We start from the raw sequence: 22512 nt of genomic DNA, 5'->3' as shown, positions 1-22512 counted from the left end.
TGACGTCACAGAAAGGAATGGCATGTTTTTGTTAAATATATACTCACGATAAGTTATTTATGAAATGGATGAAATTCATTTTAAACATTTATTAAATATGTATATAGAAACTGCAGTTTTACGAGAAATGCTGATTTTAGAGTTGGACAAAAGTCATTTTTCAACCTTTGTTATTAAAGTACACAGCAATGTATACTTTGTTTTTTTTTAAGATGAAAGTGCTACAGTACATAGGTCATCACCTCGTGGCAGGTTACGGGGACGAACAAGGATACCTTCTGGTGGGAATGAAGATGCTCGACAGAGTACTAGTGGTGTCCCACAAATCTCTGTATCAGACTATGGTGAGGTATGTTCCCAAGGCGTAATTTTTTCATGTTAATGGTCACAAGACATACCCAAGGCTTATTTTGAGAATAATAGAAAATGTTTGTGGTCAGCAGACGTGCTAAGGCATATACTAGTAGCTGAACAAAGTATTAATTCTTGTAAATAAATTGTAAATTAAATAATATAATAGAGGATATTAAAATGGAGAAAATGTGAAGTTTTGCTGGCTGCAGTTAAGCCATCAACCTTGGATTACTTACTTCATAGACACAAAAAATGACTTATCATTAATGAGTGCACACATTATGGTTTGGTTTTAGTATGAGGTTTTCTTTCATACTTCAGGCATAATGCTTTAAATGATCTAAATATTTAACTTCTGTGTTTTATATGAATTGTAGAGTAATGATATTAAACTGTTGATGTCAAAATCTAAAAGACTGTTTTATGTTCTAGAGTATATCAGGCCGTGGCAGTGTTGCCAGTTCAGATAAGGATAGTTCAGTCCATTTGGACGAGGACGTTGACCAGGTGTTTTCCTATCACTGTTCTAGTCAGGCCAGTCTTACTACCTTCAGTGTAAGTAAACAGTGTCTATATTTAGAGATGTTGGAACAGCTGCTGCTTTGTTTTTATTCATGGTTGCATTTCATAACAAATACTTGTTTAATTACTTTTTGAGACTTATGATTTGTATACAGAAGCCTGTTTTTGGTTCTGTGTCTAATCTCTAGTGATAGTAATACTTTAAAGAGTTGATAATGTTAGTACATTTGTGACTTGCTCCTTAGTTATTTAGTTAATTAATTTTACTGTAAGCTACATTTTTTCCAATTAACTACTAGTATTTGTTAAATAAAATAAAAGTTAAAATAAGGGTGAAGCCGTTTGGATCAAGATAGTTAGTAGACTTGGAATGAATATTGTTCAGCTGTAAAAGTTTGAGAGTGCAAAGAAAAAATGTTGCTTTGTTAATATAAGATTTGTAGCAGGTTACAAGAGATTTTGTGTAATGTTGTCTTTCTTTAACTGCAAATAGGTAGATGAATAATGGAATAAATCAAAATGAACCATAGCAGATGAGTAAATCAGTTAAAAACAGTGAATAATTGTACTAATCATATTGAAAACATCTGCTTTTAATAATGCAACTATAATAAATAAGGATTGTTTCCTTACCAGTGGATCTTTGTTGGGTGAATAAAATGTCTGGTGACTGACAAGTAATTTCTAGTGAGAATCCTTGTAGTTATGTAAGCCCTAATTTGATGTTTAAAACTTGCAAAAAATTTGATGTTTGATGTGCTTACTGCTATTGTAGGAAATGATTGATGTAACACAGACAGTTTTTTTTTGGTAAATAGACTTTTAACTTCAGAGAAGAATTCATCCCTGAAGGTGGAATGATTGTATTACATTTGTGTAGGAAGGAGTTGCAAAGTGGGGTTGCTTGGCTGAACATGTAGATGTTACAGTGAGAGAGATGGCTCAGTCTAGGGATACCTGGGGCATGACCATCAGAAAACTAACATAGTAATATAATTTACAGTTACTATATAAATGAAATATGTAAAAGTGGGGGTGATACAGACTTTGATGTGATAATGTTTGATTATGCTTGTTAAGCATAATGAATGTCCTAAATAAATTCATAGTTTTAACAGTTTATGTGAAAAATGTTTCCCTTTACAAATCTGATGAATAACTTTTTTTAGTTATTTGTCATAAATAATTGGATACATAAAGTTACAGTGTCAAAGTAAGAGTAATAAAAGAAATGTTAGTGTATAACATTTTATTTAAATAAAATAATTTGCTTAATTTCATTTTATATTTTGCAGCAATTTGTTCATTTTTGTTTTAGCACAATGGGCCATCTCTGCTGTGGAGATTATCTTTGAATTTTAGTGTTATAATCTTCCACTAGGGGATAATATATTTCTAAAATAAAAAAACAAAACAATAATGCAGTGTGGTGGTACATTGCACAGAATTATTTCACGTAGTTTATAACTTACACAAAAACATTTATTCTTTATGCATAATATACTGATACAAAAACGTTTTAAGCATTGGCAATCAGAGTAAACCATGATGCTTATTACGAAGTGAATAAATATGTCAGTCTTAAGATATTTAGAAAAAAATTCTAAGAATAACTTTGTCAAGAACTTATTTGAATCACTAAGTGGAAATTAGCTGGAAAACTATTTTTTTTAAAAAGCATTGTGTATCTAAAATTGTATGGTTTAAAAAACATGTTTTTTCATGGTTAGGTTTTATCACCATATTAAGTTTCATTATGATTATCTCAGAATCATTTATGTAATAAAACTTCTCCAAAAATAATCCACAAACTTATTTTGATATGTTTTTCAGCTCATTAATATAATCCTTGAAACAAAACTAGATCCAAACAGAAAAATTGTCTTGCCTATACAACCCATTTTGAATTGGTTTTTGCAAATACACTAGAAAATTATGTTGGTTATAGTGCCACTGCAGTTAAGTTGGGTGCAACCCAGTCCTTCTACATTGGTAGATTTTTTTTATTGTTGTTTAAAGTGATACCTTTGTACTTGTGAACTGATTACTGTTATTGAGGTCTTTTATTCTAATTTCAGCTCATAGAGAAATCTGTAATGGGCAGAGCACAGATAGTCCATTGTGTAGTTTTGTGATTAATTACAAACATACATAAATAAAATATGTAACACATGTACAGTGGTTCTATTGGAATGGTTAGTTATTTGTAGGGATAACTTTTATGATAAAATGTTTTTTGTTTTCCTTATTAATTGCTTACAGAACTAAACCATCAACATAGTGTCAGCTTAAACTTGTGTTGCTGCTGAAACATTAATTCAACTCTGTTATGTTACACAGCATCTCTACATTATGCAGTGTAGAACATAAACCTGTCTGTTGAATCAACTGTCCTTTACAGCCTGCTATAAAGTGTATGTTACAGAATGTAATCAAGAACATAAAAGCATCAAATGGATATTATTTACAACATAGAAAATTAAACAAAATTAGTGTCCACAGGGTGATTCTCTTTCAAACCTGGTGCATTATTCAAAAGTTTATAGCAGTAGCAGATGCAGTTAGTGTTGTGACTGTCTTTGTTGAATTTTATTTTTTAGCTCCCCAGGGCCACCTCAAGAATAGTGCACATGTAGTGAATATCTTATAAGGTTATTACTTTATTATTGAAGTTCAAACATTAACCTTCTGTAATAGATGGCTTGATTTAACAGTACAGTCACATCCTTCAAAGCCCTTCTTAATGACTTGTCATCACATACACAAACCAATTTTCAAATACAGATGCATAACTTTCCAAATGTTAAACCTAGATGAACATAATTATTTAATTGTTGATCTAAGCAGATATACCTAATCACTTGTTAATCCATACAGGTGTGCCTAATCAATTTTTAATTCAGACAGACGTGATGTATACATGAAAATATTAATCCACACTAAACAAGTCACCTGTCTGTGATGTAGAAACCACAGAGCATATTAAAACTTGTCGTTTTGCCCATTCTTGTGAAGCAAAACCTTTTCTCATAGTAAAACTTGTGTACATTTTCAAGATGTGTTGATTACAGGGCCGTAGTGAGAGCATGACAAGTGTCTACAGTGCAGCTGGTGGAGGAAGATATGGTACTGTTACTGTCACAGGAGATGTCCTCTTTAGTCTCAGTTACAACTATAAGAATGGCATTTTGGAGACTCTTGTAAAAGAATGCCGCAATTTGGCAGCAGTGGACTCCAAGCGCAACCGCTCCGACCCGTGAGTAATCAGTCATACAGAGAAATATTTAGATATTGTATTATCAATTACATCAACATCATTATGTGACTTGTTTTCTGAATTCCATCTAACAAAACAGAATATTGTTTAATAACTTACAATATTTGTCCCCACAGACTGTTTGTACTTTGTGGAAAGAGGTATTTGACATCTTGTTTTTAGCTTCTAGTTAAATATTGTCTGGTAACTGATAATTTTTGTTATTGTTTGATTTGTTAAAAAACAAATTACATAATTTTTTAGTTGACAATTAAATATTAGTTTCAGAGGATAATTAGTTTTTTCCTTAGGATTTTCAACATGAATGAAATAATCCACAAAATCTCTGTCTCTCTGTTGTTGTTTTTTAATAGCGTAGTATATTATGATATGTAAATCACATTTCAAAACAAAGTCTATTAAGATCAAAAGACCTATTACCTACCTCTATGCCTTCCAGGATCATATATACTCTTGACTGTAATATTACTTACATTGACAAATCCATTAAATTAGCTTTTATTGTATATCTGTTTCTAATTTCAACTCTGTTAACATATTTATTTTAATTATGAATATCTTACATAACATACAAGAAAAGAAACGTAGTTGTTCCATAGTTCTGTTGTTGAAATTCCAATGTTTGAAAAATTTCCTGTTTTTATCAGTATACATATTTCCAAAACATTATCCTATCCTGATGTTTTGTGTATTTTTAATTAACTCAAAACGTATAGGAATGTCAGAAACAATTTAGTTTTGTAAACTACAAGTTAGTCTCCATGTTATAAACTACTTGTCTTCTTTACTTCAACTAAACAAGACCGTCATTGTAAATCTTCAAGTCGTATTTTAGTTTTATGTAGTGGTATGATAAATAGAAGTAAAATAAAAGTGCATGGTGGTTTCTCAGCATTTTTATACTGTTTAAAGAAATGTTGAAATTTATCTTGGCTCTATATCAAAGAAATATTGTTAAGACTTTTTACAAATAGTATATTTTTTGTAGGTATGTGAAGGTGTATCTATTACCAGATAGAACTAAAGGTGGGAAAAGAAAGACAAAAGTAAAGAAGCATACTTTGAATCCTATTTTTGATGAAATTTTAAGGGTGAGTTAGCATGTGTTGTATGTTTATTGAACATAAATGCACATGGCTTTTATTTAATAGACTGAAAAAGAATCTCAGTAAATATATTTAATTCTGTAATCCTAATGTTCATAGGTGATACACTAAACTTGCAATTGCAGTGCAATATAATAGAAATGTTTAATTTTGTAGTAGAGCTATGTTAAAATGATTTATGGATGAGCATTGGACATGTGTGTGTACAGTAACAACCATTTAATTCTCAAATGTTTTGGAATATACATATTGTATCTTCTGCAAGCTATGTTAAACATAATAAAATATTATGTACAAAAATTGGTAAAGTTCAAATATTTTATAAAGATTAATTAAAATGCAGAATAAAAGGATGAAGTAAATTAAACAAACAAATAAAAAAGAAAGAATAAGATAGTGCAACAATTATGTTATTCAGAACAGACTTAACTGTAGTGAAGCTGTGTTATTATATCAAGTTGCAAGTTAATTTATAATAGATAACCTTTCTCTAATTAAAAGTTTAATATTGGATGTTCAAGATGAGATGATTTTTGAATTCATAATCAAGATGGGATGGAGTGGTCACTGATCAGAAGCCATGTCATCACATTTATTAACTTGCATTTAAAATTGTATTGAACTACTATTTTAAGAACTTGTGTCAATAAGTTTGGTATCAAATTGTAAATTATTCAGTTCTTAGTATATACATTAGTTAATTTTTAATTTAAAAGTAAATATTAAAAAACACATCTAAATATTGATTTTTGGGAGCCATGTGGTATGTTGAATGCAGCACTGGTTCAATTAAATGTTTTGATGTCAAAATACTAAGTCTGTAGTTTCATATGAATTAGGAACTCACATTACTAATATTGACAAGCTCCACTATAAAACAAGAACATTGTATCTTTTTATTTTGATAAGATATGGCTTATTTACTGAATCAAACACAGTGGCTCCCTTCACCTCTTTCCATATTTTGGAAATGGTCCATCATATACACATACTTCAACATATGACATGAATTACCAATTGACAGTTTAGAATGTCTTCCTAGTAGTTTTCTCAGCCATTTTAATCTATATAAGACCACCTTGTTCTTTCACACCAAGAATTTAAGGAAGTAGGTTGTGTCCTTAATATGGTCAAAATATCATTTTCTTTTTAGACATAAATACAGCTTAGTTATTAAGCTTGATAAATTATAGTGGAATTCCATGTTACCAGTATAGTAATGTATAATTTTTAGATTATTCAACTGTGTTAATAAAAACCTAAAAAAAAATAATTTAATATCCTTCATGTATGAAATTTTAAAAGGTTTAGCAACCTTATGTCCAGCAACAACTGAGTTCAAAGAACATCGCTAGAAGAGAGAATTGTTTGTTGTACCTCCTTATTTACTGTATTTTATTTTAAGAAAAATAAGTTTAATAACTTATTTCAAAGTAGTAACAATCAATATACATATATATGATAATTGAAATGTGACTGTATATTACAAAATACCAGTCCACTAAAACACAGTCAAGACAGGTCACTTTGTGAAGACTGAAGGTCAGTTTCGTACTATTGGATACAGTAACATGAGTGCATGTGATTCATGTCAATGCATGTTATGTAATATTAGCTTGGCATGACTAAAGGTCAATATATAATGTTATGAGACTTAGGCTATTTAGACTATACGTTTATATTTTTGTATTATAACTTGTAATCATTGTAGAAGGAAAAAGTGTAACTTGTATTTCTATTATAATATTTTATAGTTATGAGGTCAGTAAAATTGACAGACCCACTATAGTTAGAGTAGTGAAAGTTAAACAAAATTTAAAGTTTTATTGAAAGCAAACATTTGAACTGTATTTAGGAGGTTTTAGAGATTAACACATAATATTTGAGAATTTTGGGAAAAATAATCGTTTTCTAATCATGATATGAAAATCACTTTGCACTCAGGCTAGTAACTAAACAGACTATATTCACAAATAATTCTTTAGAAAAAATACTTCATCAAAAAATCTTATTTTTTGTGTACAGAAAAACTTTTTGGTTATTCAACTGTGTGTGTGTGTGTAACCTGAAAAAAATTGTTTGATATCCTCTGCATGTGAAATTTTAAAAGGCTTAACAATCTATGTCCAGCAGCAACTGAGTACAAAGGGTGTAGAAGAAGAGATAATTGTATGCTTTACTTGCAGTCTTTACTAAAAGTATACCAAATTTTGCGAAGATACGTATACTGCATCAGAAGTTATAATATAAATAACTCAGTGTTCAAATGTGTATATGAACTTGTGTATATTATACCAAGCCCAGCACAAAATGGTTAACAAATTTGCTGCATGAATATATCTCGTTCATAAGAACTATGTAACCTCCAATCACAAATCTACCTGTGATAGCATTGCATTGTTGAATTCCTCAGAATTCACCCTTTACTTGAACATGCAACCATGAATCACACATGCTGCAACTCATAATTTCTTTACTAATTAGCAATGTGCAAATTATTCTTACAAAGTGCAACTAATCTGCTTTTTGCAACTTTGCATTCACTTTTTAATATCTTCTGAAGCCTGTGGTTTCTGTATATTTCCTAGGATGTTTATTGTAACAACACTATATTAGTATTTTACTCTAGGTGTTATATAATATTTTTGGCCTAATTTAGCACTGTTTTATGTTTAGAAATGTTTAAATTTTTTAATCACAAGTATGTACAACACAAATCTTGTTGTTGTTGGTTTTTTTTAAACAGTTTCCTGTTACTCTAAGTGAGTTAGAAACCCGCACACTCTGGCTTTCTGTGTGGCATAGTGATATGTTTGGAAGAAATGAATTTCTTGGAGAAGTGATGATTCCTCTAGGTCACGATGTCTTGGAAAACAGCAATTTGATATGGCACCCATTACAAGAACGGGTAAGTAGTTCTGCTAAACTTTGTGTAATAATACCTTTATTAGATTCTAACCATAAAAACAAGTTTCATATATGAAAATGCTCCTCAGGATATTATTAATTTAAATAATGTATGCATTACTTAGTTGATCCATTGTTGTGTTTTTCCTTTTACTTTGAACTGTGTAGATATAAGAAGAACCGGTAGATTGTTACATTATTTTATTTAGTCAGAAGGATACAGAAATAGATACAATAATTAACCAATTAATTCAAATACAACAGTTGTTAAATTGCTCTATTTTATAAGCACATGAAAATAGTTGACATTTTTATCACATTTTATCTGATGCAAAAACGGAGGAGATATTGTAGACTTATTTCTCTTTATAATATATAGCAGTAAGAAAACTATTTCATTATATACTTTTGAAATAAAAGTAAAACCTGCATTAAAGGTGTGTATTAGGTTCTATAATATTGACATTCATGAACTGTGAGCTAAAGTCTGAATGTAGAAAGAAGCAAAATCTTTTATATTCTTATTTTATAGAATGACAGTTTTGAGTACTAATTTACTTTAAAAAATGTACTTGAAGTATATTTTTTTAACATTATGAACTAGAGGTTGTAGAAACAACAGTTTTGAATAGATTCTGAACTGTACCAAATTAAGTAATTAGAATAGCCTGCATGAATGAACACATAAAAGGATAAAAACATTTTGTTAGATTTGTAAGCCTGTTTGACTAATGTAGAATGATATGAATTGGTCATAGATCCAATAGAAATGTTAAGTAACACATACTCACAGATCCAATGTAAGTATAGAGTAACATAAGTTAGTCAAAGTATATTTTTATTACAGCTTGAAGCTCCAGAGTCTCCTCTCAGTTACAAAGGTGACCTTGTCTTATCTTTGAAATATGTGCCACCAGATGTCACTGCCACAAAAAAGGGAAAAGTCTCTTTAGGAGTGGCTAAAGGCTCACTGCACATTTTAGTTAAAGAAGCACGTAACCTTATGGCCACTCGCTCTAATGGAACTTCTGACCCTTTCTGTAAAAGGTAATTTTGAAACTTGTGAATGTTAATTTAAATGTGGTGTATGCATGGTGATCAAACTGTTAACTTACATTCATCTATTTATGTGTTGTCATCTGGTTTTAATAAAAATAAGGTGAGATTTACCTGATCATGTACTTTGAACTACAATATTGATGGTTAAAAATATAAATATTTTAGTACACTAAGTTTGGATAGTTTTTATTTACTAGTGTTAGTGCTGTCACTTGATGTTAAGTGTTTATACATTTAGTGCTTGCATTTTTATTATAGATGCAGTTCATTAAAACAATGATATAACATAGTGTAAATTTAAAATTAAAATGAACAAACAACAAACAAAAACTACAACAGAAGAACAAATAGTAAAACATGATGGTCCTGAAAGATGCCAAAAATGAAGGACGATTGGAACAGTGCACAACTACTGTGATTGGCTGTTGATGAGAATAATGGGAAAAAGTGTTTGCCTGAAGTATCACCTAATACAAATTTTCTACTCATGTGATATTAATATGCAAATTAATTTATTCTATAATTTTAAATCACACTTGCCTCCTTTTTCAAAAAGAACAAAAACCTCTTTTTAATATTTATATAATAAAAACCACTCTTCATTGGTAATGCCAGGCTCTCTGTTGATAACATTCAGGTTGGCTCAGTGGTTTATTTGAAGAGGAAGTCTTGAGTTTGAATCCCAGTAGGGTGAGGATTTTTTATAACTTTTTTTTAGAATTATTAACTTAAGCTTAACAAAAGAAATGAAAATACTAATAATAAAACAGAGCGACATGATAGTTTATGTTGTCTCACCATCAACTCACAGTTGAGTAAAGATTTTATGTTCATTCCATTTTACTGTTATACTTATCTTTTTATATATTTATTATGGTATTTACAACAAGCTGTTTAAAGATTTGGAATAATATGGCAGTTACAGAATAAGTCAGGTATAATATTGTATTACATAAAATGAAAAATTCAAACAAGAAGCAGGATCCCCACTCCTATGCAGGTTTGCACAAGATATCCTTTCTGACCTGAAACTACAGTTCAGGGAGTGTTTTTCTGATCTTGATATGAGTGCAACAGAAATAAGAATCTTCCCAAACCCATTTGATTGTGTTATTGATGAACTGCTACCTGAAGTTCAAATGGAAGTGATTGATCTGCAATCCAACAACATTTTGAAGAACAAATACAAAGAAGGGAAACTGATAGTTTTATAAATGCCTTCCAAGTGATCACTATGTTCATTTAAAAACTTTGCTTATGGATTCATTTCAGTTTTTGTCACCACCTATTTCTGTGAAAAGACATTTTCAAAAATGAAGTACATGAAATCTAGTTACAGATCAGCCTTATCTGATGAGCATTGCAATCACTTTTGATGATAGGGAACACTAACTTTGAACCTGAATTGAGGGTAATTTTGTTCAGTACCAGTTTCATGCTTCTCACTAATGCTATGAAAAGACAATTGTACATCTTAAATATTTCAATATGTACTCATATGAGAAATAAATTAGTGATGTTGTATTTTGATCATGTATACATGCATCCCTACTTAATTTTACCACCATTCCCTTTGGCCCATGGAACCTCCTGGCCCTTGTCCAAAATGGTTTGGCAACTACTGACTTATATCATCACATTTAATAAATTACAGGGTCACACATTTGACCATGTAGGAATTTTTTTTGAGAATTAATTGCTCTTTTGCATGGTTTAGTCAATAAGACTTCATCAAGAAGTTTTACATAAGATATCCAAGTCAAGCCCTCCAGTGGTGTGTGTGTGTGGACTTGTATCACTAGAATCTGGGTTTTGATAACTGTGGTGGACAGAGCACAGAAAACCTTTGATATAGCTTTAGATTTAACTACAAAACAAAAAACATCAAAATTCTAATCAAGGACTATTTACAAGAGATGACCAAATATACACAAGAAATGTTGTTTGTGAAATACTAGAAAAAGGATTAACATTATTTAAACGAAAATTGTTACTATAATATAATTAATATTTAGATTTAATTTTCAGATGGAAAATTAATCAGCATTTATTTTCACATAATAGGCAGTCAGCTAGAATATATATAAATAAACAAAAGTGCACTAATGCACTAAGAATTGCAGGACCCATTGCCTTTCCCATCACTATTACTGTTGTGTCTCAGAAATGTTTTTCATGTTTGTACAGTAAAGGTGATGTTTATTAAGCCAAAACTTGTAGCAAAGGAAGGAATTACAGGACATATGATATAGGTGTCAAAAGTGCAGTATTAAAGCTCAGCACAGTTAATATGTGTCTTGAAATGAGTTTTCAAAAGTATATAGTAAATTATTGCTAATAATCTATTCTACCAACATCATGTTACAAAAAGTAAATGCTTTAAGTACAGTATAAAAAAATTTTTTCTCTGCAAGCTATTTTTATAAGCTGAAATGCAAGTATAACTAATATGTAGCTTTTACATGTACATAAAGCATGAGAAATAGGATAATGTTTTCTTGTTGGATGTCTCATCTAAATCATTATTCCACACATTTCAACCACTTTAATCTAAACTTTCATTGTGATAAATGTATATATGAAGAATAAATTGCATTGCGGGTACTTAGTAATGTTCTTTCAAGTGAAACTATATGAAATTGACAGTTTGTTTTAGTTTTATGTAATAAATAAATAAATATTGCTTTTTATGCTTATATGTTTTTAGTCTGTAGCTATATCAAAAAAGTTATTTCATTTTCCCTTCATTTAATTATATTGAAAATAAAATGTTACTTGATGAAAGGGTAAGTTAAATAATTATTTGTATCATTCATAATTTATTATTTTCCCAAATGATACAAGGCCTTGTGTTATATTATCTGGAGAAGTTTTGGTCCTGATGGAAATATTGAAAGTTAATATGTACTTTAACGTATGTTGAAAAAAATACAGATATTAAAGTAAAATGTCAGAGCTATTGTCAAGGAGGTGCTGTTGATTCCATGTACAATGTGAAATAGAAGCAAGAAGTCACATTTCTTTATCTAAAGAATTAACACTTTGACTGTGAAGATGGTATCTGTTACCCTGAAAACAGAACTCTGATAAATTTAGAATATGTAACTTGCCCATGGAAATTTCTGTTTTAAGAGAATGCAACTAGTAGCATCCTTTTTTAACCATTGCAACATATATTACTTTTTACACTAATTTCAATGTACAGTTCTGTACCATCACGAGAGTAATGCACTTTTCATTATTTATGTACTAACTTTCCTTTTAAACACTTATTGGACTGGTAATGCTGTTAATGCCTACTAACTACCCATTGGTCTTGATGGACTTGTATACTAATGTGGTGAAAACTTACTTTTTCATTTCTGTTCCTTACATATTTAGGAGTTGTTATATATCCACACATCATTTTATCCACAGTATGTTTATAATAACATTTACATTACCACATGTTTAGCTCATAAAATTTACTCTATTTACTCTTTAAATATATTTATAAAATTGTAGGCTTATCATATTAATATTCCTTTTTAAATCAAATTAACAATTCAGATCTGAAAATTATTATCACAAATACTTGACAAAAAAGTTTGAAAATCTGGTTTTAGTATTTGTCATTTTCAAAAGATGTGATAATGTGTATCTTATACCTTTTTTCCATTACATGTGATTGGAAAAAGGTTTGGCAATGAATCTAGGAAATTTCTTTAAAAATACATTATTTCTAAGTTGTTAGTTATATATAAAATACATACAAGACAACTTGTCATGAAATTAGTTGTGATAGTTTTGGTGCCTATCCAGACAGTTGTAAATATTGTTGATAGTGAAGATGTTAGTAATCTATAATGCATTTTAATTATTATATTTTCCACTTTTTGTATATGTATTGGTTTATTGTAGTATGTTCTTCCTATCAATTTGTGTTATACAGCTACCTTCATTAATTTGTAAGTTATTTTTTGTACCTATCTGCATCATTAATTTGCTTTGAATCAGAATTGACTGATAATGGTGTATTTTCGTAACAGCTACTTACTTCCAGACAAATCTAAAAACAGCAAACAAAAGACTCCTGTACTGAAAAAGACTTGCAACCCTAAATGGAATCACACTTTTGTATATGATGATGTCACTCTAGATGATCTCAAAGAAAGGTGTCTTGAACTGACTGTATGGGATTATGACAAAATCACAAGCAATGATTTCCTGGGTGGTGTGAGACTCAGTGCAGGGACTGGTAAGTCTACCATACTGTATTCTAATGTGTCTGAATCACGTATAATTTGACTGTTTCTTCTTAGGGTAAGTTGTTTTTGGCTATTTTAGCAAAACAAGTAATTGGAGATGAACTGAAACTCTAGTTGTGAAAGGTCTTTTGCAAAATGAGAAAGTGCTGTGTTGTGGAAAAGCATTAAGAATATGTCATAATAACCATCGTTTTTTTTTGTAAGATTTCTTATAATTTAAAAATTAAACAAGTAGGCTAAGTCCATAGGAGATAATTTGTAAAATGAAAGAAGCCATGAATTATTGTTCAAAGGTATCACACAAGCAGTATCTTGTATGTACATATTCAGAACTTCTGAAAGAATAATATTTATTATAACTTGAATTAATATTAATATAAACATGTCTGCAAAAACAGACTTAATACTAATATATCTTTATGATTAAAATATGAGTAAGCTACTCAGATTTATAAAACAAAATTAGCACATAATTATTTTTGAATGAAATCAGGCTTCTTGCAGTGGAATGTAATATATCACAAATAATGTCTAAATCATATACCCGTACATTGAAGAAAATTAGACAGCACTCTTTACGTATAATTTAGTCTTCTATTTTTACCATATTACAACAATTTCAGATTCTTCTGTTATTTAACAAGTTGCACAGATTTTTTTTCTAGTTTTTTTTTTCTGATATCAAAGTTAAATCCAGTTTTGAATTATCTCGCATTTTTTGAACAGTCACAAAACTATTAATTTGGGTGTTGTACTGGTCACCCAGTGATATCTTTGTTATTTTCTTGTGATAATATACCTGGACTTCCTTGTTGATCACTGAGTAAGACTTGTTTCTTGCTCTTTTTAATTCTTATCACACAGGTGGACCTATTTATTCTTTTACTTTACTAGTTATCCAATGGGATTTCTTGCCTTTTTTAAAGCTATTATAACATAACTGTACTAATTTATTCTGCTATTATGCTGTCCCAAAAGGTTTTTACCTACTCTTGTTTTTCATATAATTAAGAACTTATCTTAACTTTTACTGTAATATTATTTGTTAAACTCTTAAAAACTTTTATAGGTTAGTCAATTTATTTTGTTTGCTGACTTAGTGAATGTAAAATAAATTTATTTTCTGACTGTGTAATATGGTTCTGTCAGATATTTGCTTAAATGTGTAAAGTTTGAAATACAAGCATGGATGATAGCTTTAAGAGAATTTAATATTTTTTGATTGAACAATTATTTGTTGAAAGTGTTACGTTTATTTAACCAACATTTGTAATGAGTGTGACAAACAGTGTTTCAAATATTTGAAATATTGACTTATTACAACTACATATTGGCAATATGTTAAAGTTCAAATTTTGACCACTAGAGAACATCACAAATTAATATTAACTTTTTAAAATTCATGACTTATCCTTAGAGTTAAATAAGACATGCAAATATAGATGTAAGAACCTAAATGATAATCTGTATGTATTAACTTTTGAAGGTCATGTTTCATTAGTGGTTGTTTTTTATGTTTCTTCCAAATCTTATACAATTGTCAAATAACTGTCTTTGGCTTTGTAACTTAAAACATAGTACTTTGCTGGACCAGCTAGCCTTGTTTTATCGGTATCTGCCATAAAAGGAATTAATCAACTTTTAACCCATGATATATAACTATGCAAGAAAAGAAGTGAAAAGTTTTTATTTCCATTAATGAAAGGAAATGCATACACAAAAAAAGAAAAATTTATCAATGGTTATCTTTAAATTGTTAGTGGCCGACCTGGGTAATCAACTTTGGTATATTTGGAGGATTAAAGCCATGATACGTTTTGGCTCTGAATATTAGGAAAATATAAACAGAAAACTCAGAAAGCAACAATTTGTAGTAATTAGTAATTACCTGAATATTTTTATGGATAACAGCATAAAACCATTGAAGAAAATATCTAAGAGGTTAAAATGTACATGTGATATCACTATAAATGTTAATACATCTATTTGTGTTGTCAAGTTATAAAATTGCAAGACCTTTAAGTAGTGTTTATATTCCTCAATTGTCTATTATTAAAATGTTCCAATGATATCAAACATATCTTTTAAAATTTCATAATTAAATTTGATAACATAATAATATTAAAATAATTTTTTAAAAACCGTGGACATAAAATAAGTACAAATAAGAAAGGAAATGGCACCAAGAAACTTTAGTTTACTAAGATATGAGGAACAATTGATTTTATAATTTTGTAAAGATGAAATCCTTTAGAAGGAAGGTTTTCATGAAAGACTATAATGACAATAGTTAAGTCTAAATTAGATTTATTTTTAGTACCACTACTAGTGCACTGTGATTTTTGTTTGTTTGTAATATAAAACTCTATGAAACTTAATTGTTTATCACATTAATGGGTTATTGAAAGCAATTCAGAGTCATAATATATTAAGTTGTGATTATACAAGTCAGTGTCAAAAAATAAAATTTTCAATGTTATAAGAAATATTTTGTCAACCTAATTTTCATGTGTACAAGTGCTTTGAGACACATATGCATAAATCTAATTAATCTAAATTTATACTATTTTAGAAATTTTTATAAATGAAAACAAATCTAATATACTTCTAGAGTTTAGAACAATTGTTAAAAGTGTTTGTTTATATTGTGATAAGCCTTTTTGCTTAGCTCTTAGTGCTAAATGTTTCAAACAGTGATGCTCTCTAATGTTAAATCAAACACTGTTTTTCTTTTTATATGCCTAATTTGACTTTTTTTGAAATACCTAGTTTCATATGGCAAGTAATCATGTTGTAATGATTAAATTGATGTTGATTTTCTCTTTAACACATCATGCTACAAAATAAGTTCTTTTTAAATAATATCAAAATTTGGTTTTTCTTTTATTCATGTCTGACTGTATGACATTTTTAATGTTATTGAAACACAGTGTAAATTCTTTCACAAAATCAAAGGTTTTTATTCTTTTTTTTTACAGTTTGAGTTTTATGGTTTTTTTGTACTTAATTTTTTACTGTAAGTTTTCTCTGTGTGTGCATGTATATATTTGTATTTAAGCACAAAGCTACAAAATGGGCTATATGTGCTACTGGGCAGCTGTGTACATATTTTTTTTTTTATGGCAAACATACGAGTTATACATGGATGTTTCTTCATCATTATGTTAGCTTTCAAGCTAGCATTTCTCCTTATATAAGACTAAAACCAAAAAGAAAAAGATATTAAACATTTATGGATAACAAAAAACTCAAAAGACATTTCTAATTTCAGGTAAGTTCCAGGGTCGAACAGTGGATTGGATGGATTCACAAATGGAGGAAACGTGTGTTTGGAAAGCCATGCTCGACCGACTCAATATGTGGGTGGATTGTTCCCTGCTTCTGCGACCTAGTATGCAGACAAGAAAGTCGTGACCATCAACCAATAAAAGTGAATGATGACTTTTTCAATTTTACTGGCTGGTCCAGAGGCAGACAATCTAAATGTTTTTGTTTTTTTGTTGTTTTTTTCTTTTCATTTTGCAGAAGAAACCTAGGTGTATATGTCAGAGACAAAGGTTGCTACAACTGATAGTGTTTTCTTGTTATTTTCCTCAGGGAAAGAGGGGAAGTTAATGTTTATTAGATAAAATTTAGTAAAAATGGTCAAATTCGGATAGAAAAAATTATTGTGTGATACTATTTTTTTTAATCCAATGCATGATTGTTTGCATTCTAAAACTATTCTATGGTATTCTTATGTAATTTATGTAAGCCTTTGACATGACCTTTAACTTTTCTCTAGAACCTGTAATTGTTGTGTCACCTTAAAGTAAATTTATCAGGTATCCACTATTTCTTTCAATAAAGATAATTTCCATTGTTTGTGTTACACCCATTATTTTTCTACATATGTTGCTAAACTCTAGGAGTTTAGTTTCTATTTAGTGTATGTAATGTTTCTTGTGTTATAAATAACAAGAGAATATCTCTTAACTGAATAAGGTTCCTGACCTGTCAGCCAATTTAACACAGTAATTCAATTGTGGAGAGCATTTAGCAAGTTTATATAAAAAAACAATTAACATTCAAATCCATTAAACAGATACACTAGTTATTGTTATCCAAGCTTCTTTTTGTCTTTAAATTTAAGTTTTAGTATCAACTCTTTATTTAAAATATATATTATTTTGAATGCTTTTGCACAATCAGTTTTGTGTGTGTGTGTGTGTGTGTGTGTGAATTGACACATGAGTGTTTATATAACATAAAGATCAATTGAATTAGAAAAGAATTCAAGAGAGAATTTTTCAGAAAGTGAAAATCTAGCAGAAAGAAGAATAATGCTTAAAAACATATATACAGTGTACTTAAAGCAGTTTTGTAGTCTAACAAACAGTTAATAATAAAAATCAAATACTGAAATGGAAAACAATGCAATCAAATACATACCTAATAATACCAAATTTTCTCAGCAGAATCCTCTTATTAAACTAAACTGTAGTTGAAGTGGGCTAATGGTGAAAAATATCTAGTAGTTAGGATTTTTTGTCTTATAGGCAGTTACAATAAGATAATTGAAATTTTGCATGGAAACTTTGAAGTATTTGAGTTAAACTAATAAGAATTAGATGCTCATAAAAACAATGCATGCCTTAAAGATATTGCTGACTAATAAAATACTGATAGAAAAATGTGCATTAATGTTTGTGTAATCTTGAAGTTAAAAAGGAGGTAGAGATAAGTAAAGGTGAAACAAAGTAGTAACTGATGTAAATCAACCTAATGTTTAAAGCAGATGCTTATATAAAAAGTCGGCATAGGTAGAAAACATTAGAAAGTTTTTACACAAGTTATAATAAAATGGGAATTTAAATAAGAAATCATGGAATTGAATGTTGTATAAAGTAATTAAATGGTGGAAGTAAACAAATAGTAAAGAGTAGTTAGCAATGGAAGCAAATAAATGATAGGTAAGGATGAAAATAAAAATAGGTGGCAAGGAGTACATAATGGTAGAAGTAAACAAGTATTAAAAATTTGTAATGGTGGAAGTGAACAGGTGGTAAAGAGTGAGTAGTAAGAACTTGTATGCAGGTATTTAAATCGTATCATAATTCGGTATATATCATTAGTGAACATATTTTCTTAGTTTCTCCACAGATATTACTTAAGTTTTTCCAAATTTCTTAGTATTTCTTAGAAAGGTGTGTTCTTACAAATAACAGTAATTGAAGTGTTTTAGAATAAGTTTGATATCATGGACTAAAACCTTTCTTTTAATAAAAAGGTATTTTTAATAATTTTACATTTTTATAAAATATGCAGTAAAAAATGGTTCTTGGAATTACTCATATGGATAGCTAGGAGTGAATTAGGTGTATTTTTTGGCATATCAGCATTTATGCTGGGACTGTAATATGTTTATAAGCTTGTCAAATGATTTTGTCACATTGATCATTATATTCATGAGATCGAGATACTGTAAGAATTAATAATTCCTGTTAGTCAACTTCAACTTAATTTATACACTCTAAAAGTAAGGAGTTTTGTAGAAAGTGAATGTTTGTGTATAATGTTGGCTCTCATTCTTTTCTTTTATGGTGAATAAGTAATTTATTGGCACTGATATCATAATAATCTAGGAACACTTTGGTTCTATACTGCAGGAAGGGGCATTTATTGAGGTGATGGATATGCATGTTTTTGTGCATTATACATAAAATATTATTAACTTTATGAAGCTTGTATTTGAGATTAAATTCCAACAGGTGGATTTAATGACAAAACATAGACTTCAAAATATTAATGATAAAAATATACTTTGAATGTACATAGTGTTTGATTTGTTGTTGTTCTTATGAATTTCCTGACAATCTATTTTCAGTGTATTTTTTATTTTGAACTGGAGACAATCAAGTGAAGGAGTTTATTAGTTTTAAATTATTCTGTAATCACAATCAGTAAATTTTAAAGTTTGGAAACATAGTTGTTTAAGTTGCACATTTGGCTCTAAGGTAGTGAGTAAATTATAATTAATGTTTCATTGTTGTTTGTGGTATTGACTAAAAGTACAATTAAGTGTTCCACAGTCATAGTCAAGCATTTAAGTATTTTCACACTATCCTTTCACAGCAGTTTGACACTAAGATTGAAAGGAGTAATCCCTGGTTTAGTAAGTGGCACAGTATCATTAAACATTATCAAAGAGTGCATTTTGTGAATTGAATTAAATTTTTAGCATGATTTATCTTATTTTCATCATAGGAAAAGGTAAAACATATTTAATGGACTTTATTGAGTGACAAGAGCAATATTTAATAAAATGCATTGTCACATTTCTTGTAGACTAGAAATATAGAAGCTAAATGTTTTATGAACTGTTTTATTCCAACTATGCGAATTAATTTCTAGTTAGTTTGCTACTGGTTAGCATACCTTTTTTGTATCAGATAAATATTGATAATTACAGATTCCATGTCATTCTAACATGTACAGCACCTCCATAATCAAAGCTAATGTTATGCTTATGCTGGCTATTTGAGCTCATTTTAATGTAGATTATGATTTTTGTACTTTATGTGATCTTGTGAAATTTACATTAACTGGTAAGTGAATGGAATTGACAGAAGAGGTGGGTTAGTGGTGTGTAAGTAAATTGTTCAATATTGTTTTGATGTAAAGTAATATTTCTATGTGACCCCTGTTTTGTTGACTACCTGCCTCCACAAAACTTATTTTAATAAACTTTATCGGTGCTTCCAAGAGACTTTGTGTATATTGTCAATTTTCATTATTATGATACTAAATATTTTGATGTGTTGCAGTCAACAGTGAATGCAAGATTTTTCTTCAGAATACAAGTGGGAAAATGTATTTACTGAATGTACAATTAATCATTTGTGCCAGTTAAGTAATCCTTTTAATTTAAAAATTCAAATACACTTTTTATCTTGTAATCACGTTATACAAGCACTATTAGATAAGATGTAACACAACACATTATAAACAGCAGACAAAGAAAGCTATTTATATACTAAAATAAGTTGTATTTCATATGTTGGTACAGACACTATTTATGTGTATTTTGCAGAAAACTGAATGTGGTTATTTTGTTACAGTATTGTGAGGAGATAGAAACCAAATTAAATACTTTAAAATATAAACATTAATTAATAACTGGTAATGACAGATTAGTACCTGTTTACTCTCTCTCTTGGTTTAAAAGAAAATGTTGGTATTCATTCATCCTGGTAACAACATAAATAAATAAACTTGATGTTAAGTTAAAAAATGTTATGGTTTACTTTCCTTGTTTATTGAGAAAACAAGGCATTCGTGTTTGATCCCCTGCAAACAGTTTATATAAAAAAAAAAAAAAAGATATTTGTATAAGTAGATTGCAATTATTTTTGGTGAATTCAATACAAGTCTGTAGAGGATTTCATTCATATGGTACTATCAATATGGTGGTTCTCTCGATGGTGCCTTCATGGTAACATGCTAAAAGTATATTGTTTGTATGTAATATTAAAGAATTAGAATAAGTAGATTTGGAGAGGTATTTCCATTTACAACTCTTATGGTGGTCCTGCTTATATGTAAAAAGAAGTTTTCAAACAGTTTTACTTGTGACATATGCCCAGTACAGTATATAATAGTAGAAAAACTCCAATAGTTTTAAAACTATATTAAAACCAGTGGAATGCAGAAAATACTTATGATTATTTTAATAAATCAGTTTTATTGGGGGAAAAATACATGACACATAAGTATTACTTACCCGTGTATTACCATTTTTATACTTTCAGCCAAATTCACCATCTACTGAGAAATGCATAAATAGCCTTTACAAAGAAAAAACTCAATACTGTTAACACATGGAAAGAAGGAAACTTGGGAGTCAATGTTTACCTTGACATTGTTCAGTAACTTTTCTTTCAAAACAGATTTGGTTAAAAAATAAGCTTATTCTTATAATTATTATTATGTTAACATGTTAAGATAGTGGAGAATTCAGCAATGTAAATCTGACTTCTGGTTTAAATTACTTTATAGCTTCAATAGATGATAAGGGGAATGAGGTCTCAGCAGTTATTCTTGTGACCTCATCTGAACAAATTAGAACAACTTTAAACTTAATTCTTCAGGAAAGGAAACTGTCGATTTTGGTAAATAAGGTATATTTTCACCAAGTTGAAATAAAGTTTGTTTATTGTGATTGTATATTTGTCTTCAGTCTCACTTTATTTCTTATGAACTCAGCAAGAGAAGAAAGAATTATTGTTTTAAGTATATTAACAAATTTCCTTTTATTCAGTGGGAACTATCTTGTCAATCTTGGAGGAAATCAGTACTACCTAAAAATATTGTAGAGTAGATAGGAAGGGAAAAATGTTGGTTTCATGACCACGGAATATCTTATCATGGAATTAGTATTTGATACTGTTAGTGCTTTGTGAAGTCGGATAATTACAGAATTGAGAAAAACAAAGGTAATTGTTTTCCTCTATTCTTATTATGCAGTTGTCTATGTGTATCACCCTTTAGTTAAACTTTTGTTATTTAAGCTTTAAAAAATTTCTTTTGATGAAATGGTATCTTCTGCAGTTCAAAGTGCTAATTAAAAAAAGAAGTGCTGGTTATAGAAAGTTATCAGGACAAGGAGAAGTCCTCTTTAGGTTTTAAGACTCACTGCTGACCAACAGTCCATTACCTCTTTCTTTTTGTAACCAACAAATCAATGAGAATTGCCAAAGTCCGGTTTACACAAATCAGTTATTGTATTTTTCCCTTAAAGCTTCAGTGCACGGGAGAAGTAAATCACTGAAAATTGTCATAGTGTTATGGTTCCTGGTGGGTCAAGATTGAAGGGGCAATCTGTATAAGACCTCCAGGTCTTTGAACATCAGATTAACTTCACCCCAGATCTGATCAAAGCCATAACATAATAATTAAAAAGGACTGGAGGTGTTGGTGAACAGCTCAGTAGCAGGTGTGAGAATGATTCATGGGCCAGTAAAGACGCTCCAAATGGGAGGTTTCCTATCAGTGTATCCAT

The 22512-nt window shown here is 29.4% G+C and overlaps 1 protein-coding gene across 1 annotated transcript in view; it reads left to right on the top strand.

Annotated features, from left to right (window-relative positions):
• Positions 1-20218, top strand: part of LOC143222307 (uncharacterized) — a 188539-nt gene extending 168321 nt beyond the window's left edge. The window contains 8 exon segments of the mRNA XM_076448661.1: positions 213-349; positions 787-909; positions 3948-4132; positions 5142-5244; positions 8006-8167; positions 9014-9213; positions 13254-13462; positions 16744-20218. Of these exon segments, the coding sequence (XP_076304776.1) occupies positions 213-349; positions 787-909; positions 3948-4132; positions 5142-5244; positions 8006-8167; positions 9014-9213; positions 13254-13462; positions 16744-16886 (1262 nt within the window). The 3' untranslated portion in view covers positions 16887-20218.
• The last annotated feature ends 2294 nt before the right edge of the window (positions 20219-22512 follow it).

This window comes from Tachypleus tridentatus, chromosome 8, assembly GCF_004210375.1.
Source record: "Tachypleus tridentatus isolate NWPU-2018 chromosome 8, ASM421037v1, whole genome shotgun sequence".
Classification (NCBI taxonomy): domain Eukaryota; kingdom Metazoa; phylum Arthropoda; class Merostomata; order Xiphosura; family Limulidae; genus Tachypleus; species Tachypleus tridentatus.
Note: the sequence above shows the minus strand (reverse complement) of the source record. Positions and strands in the feature narration are given on the sequence as shown.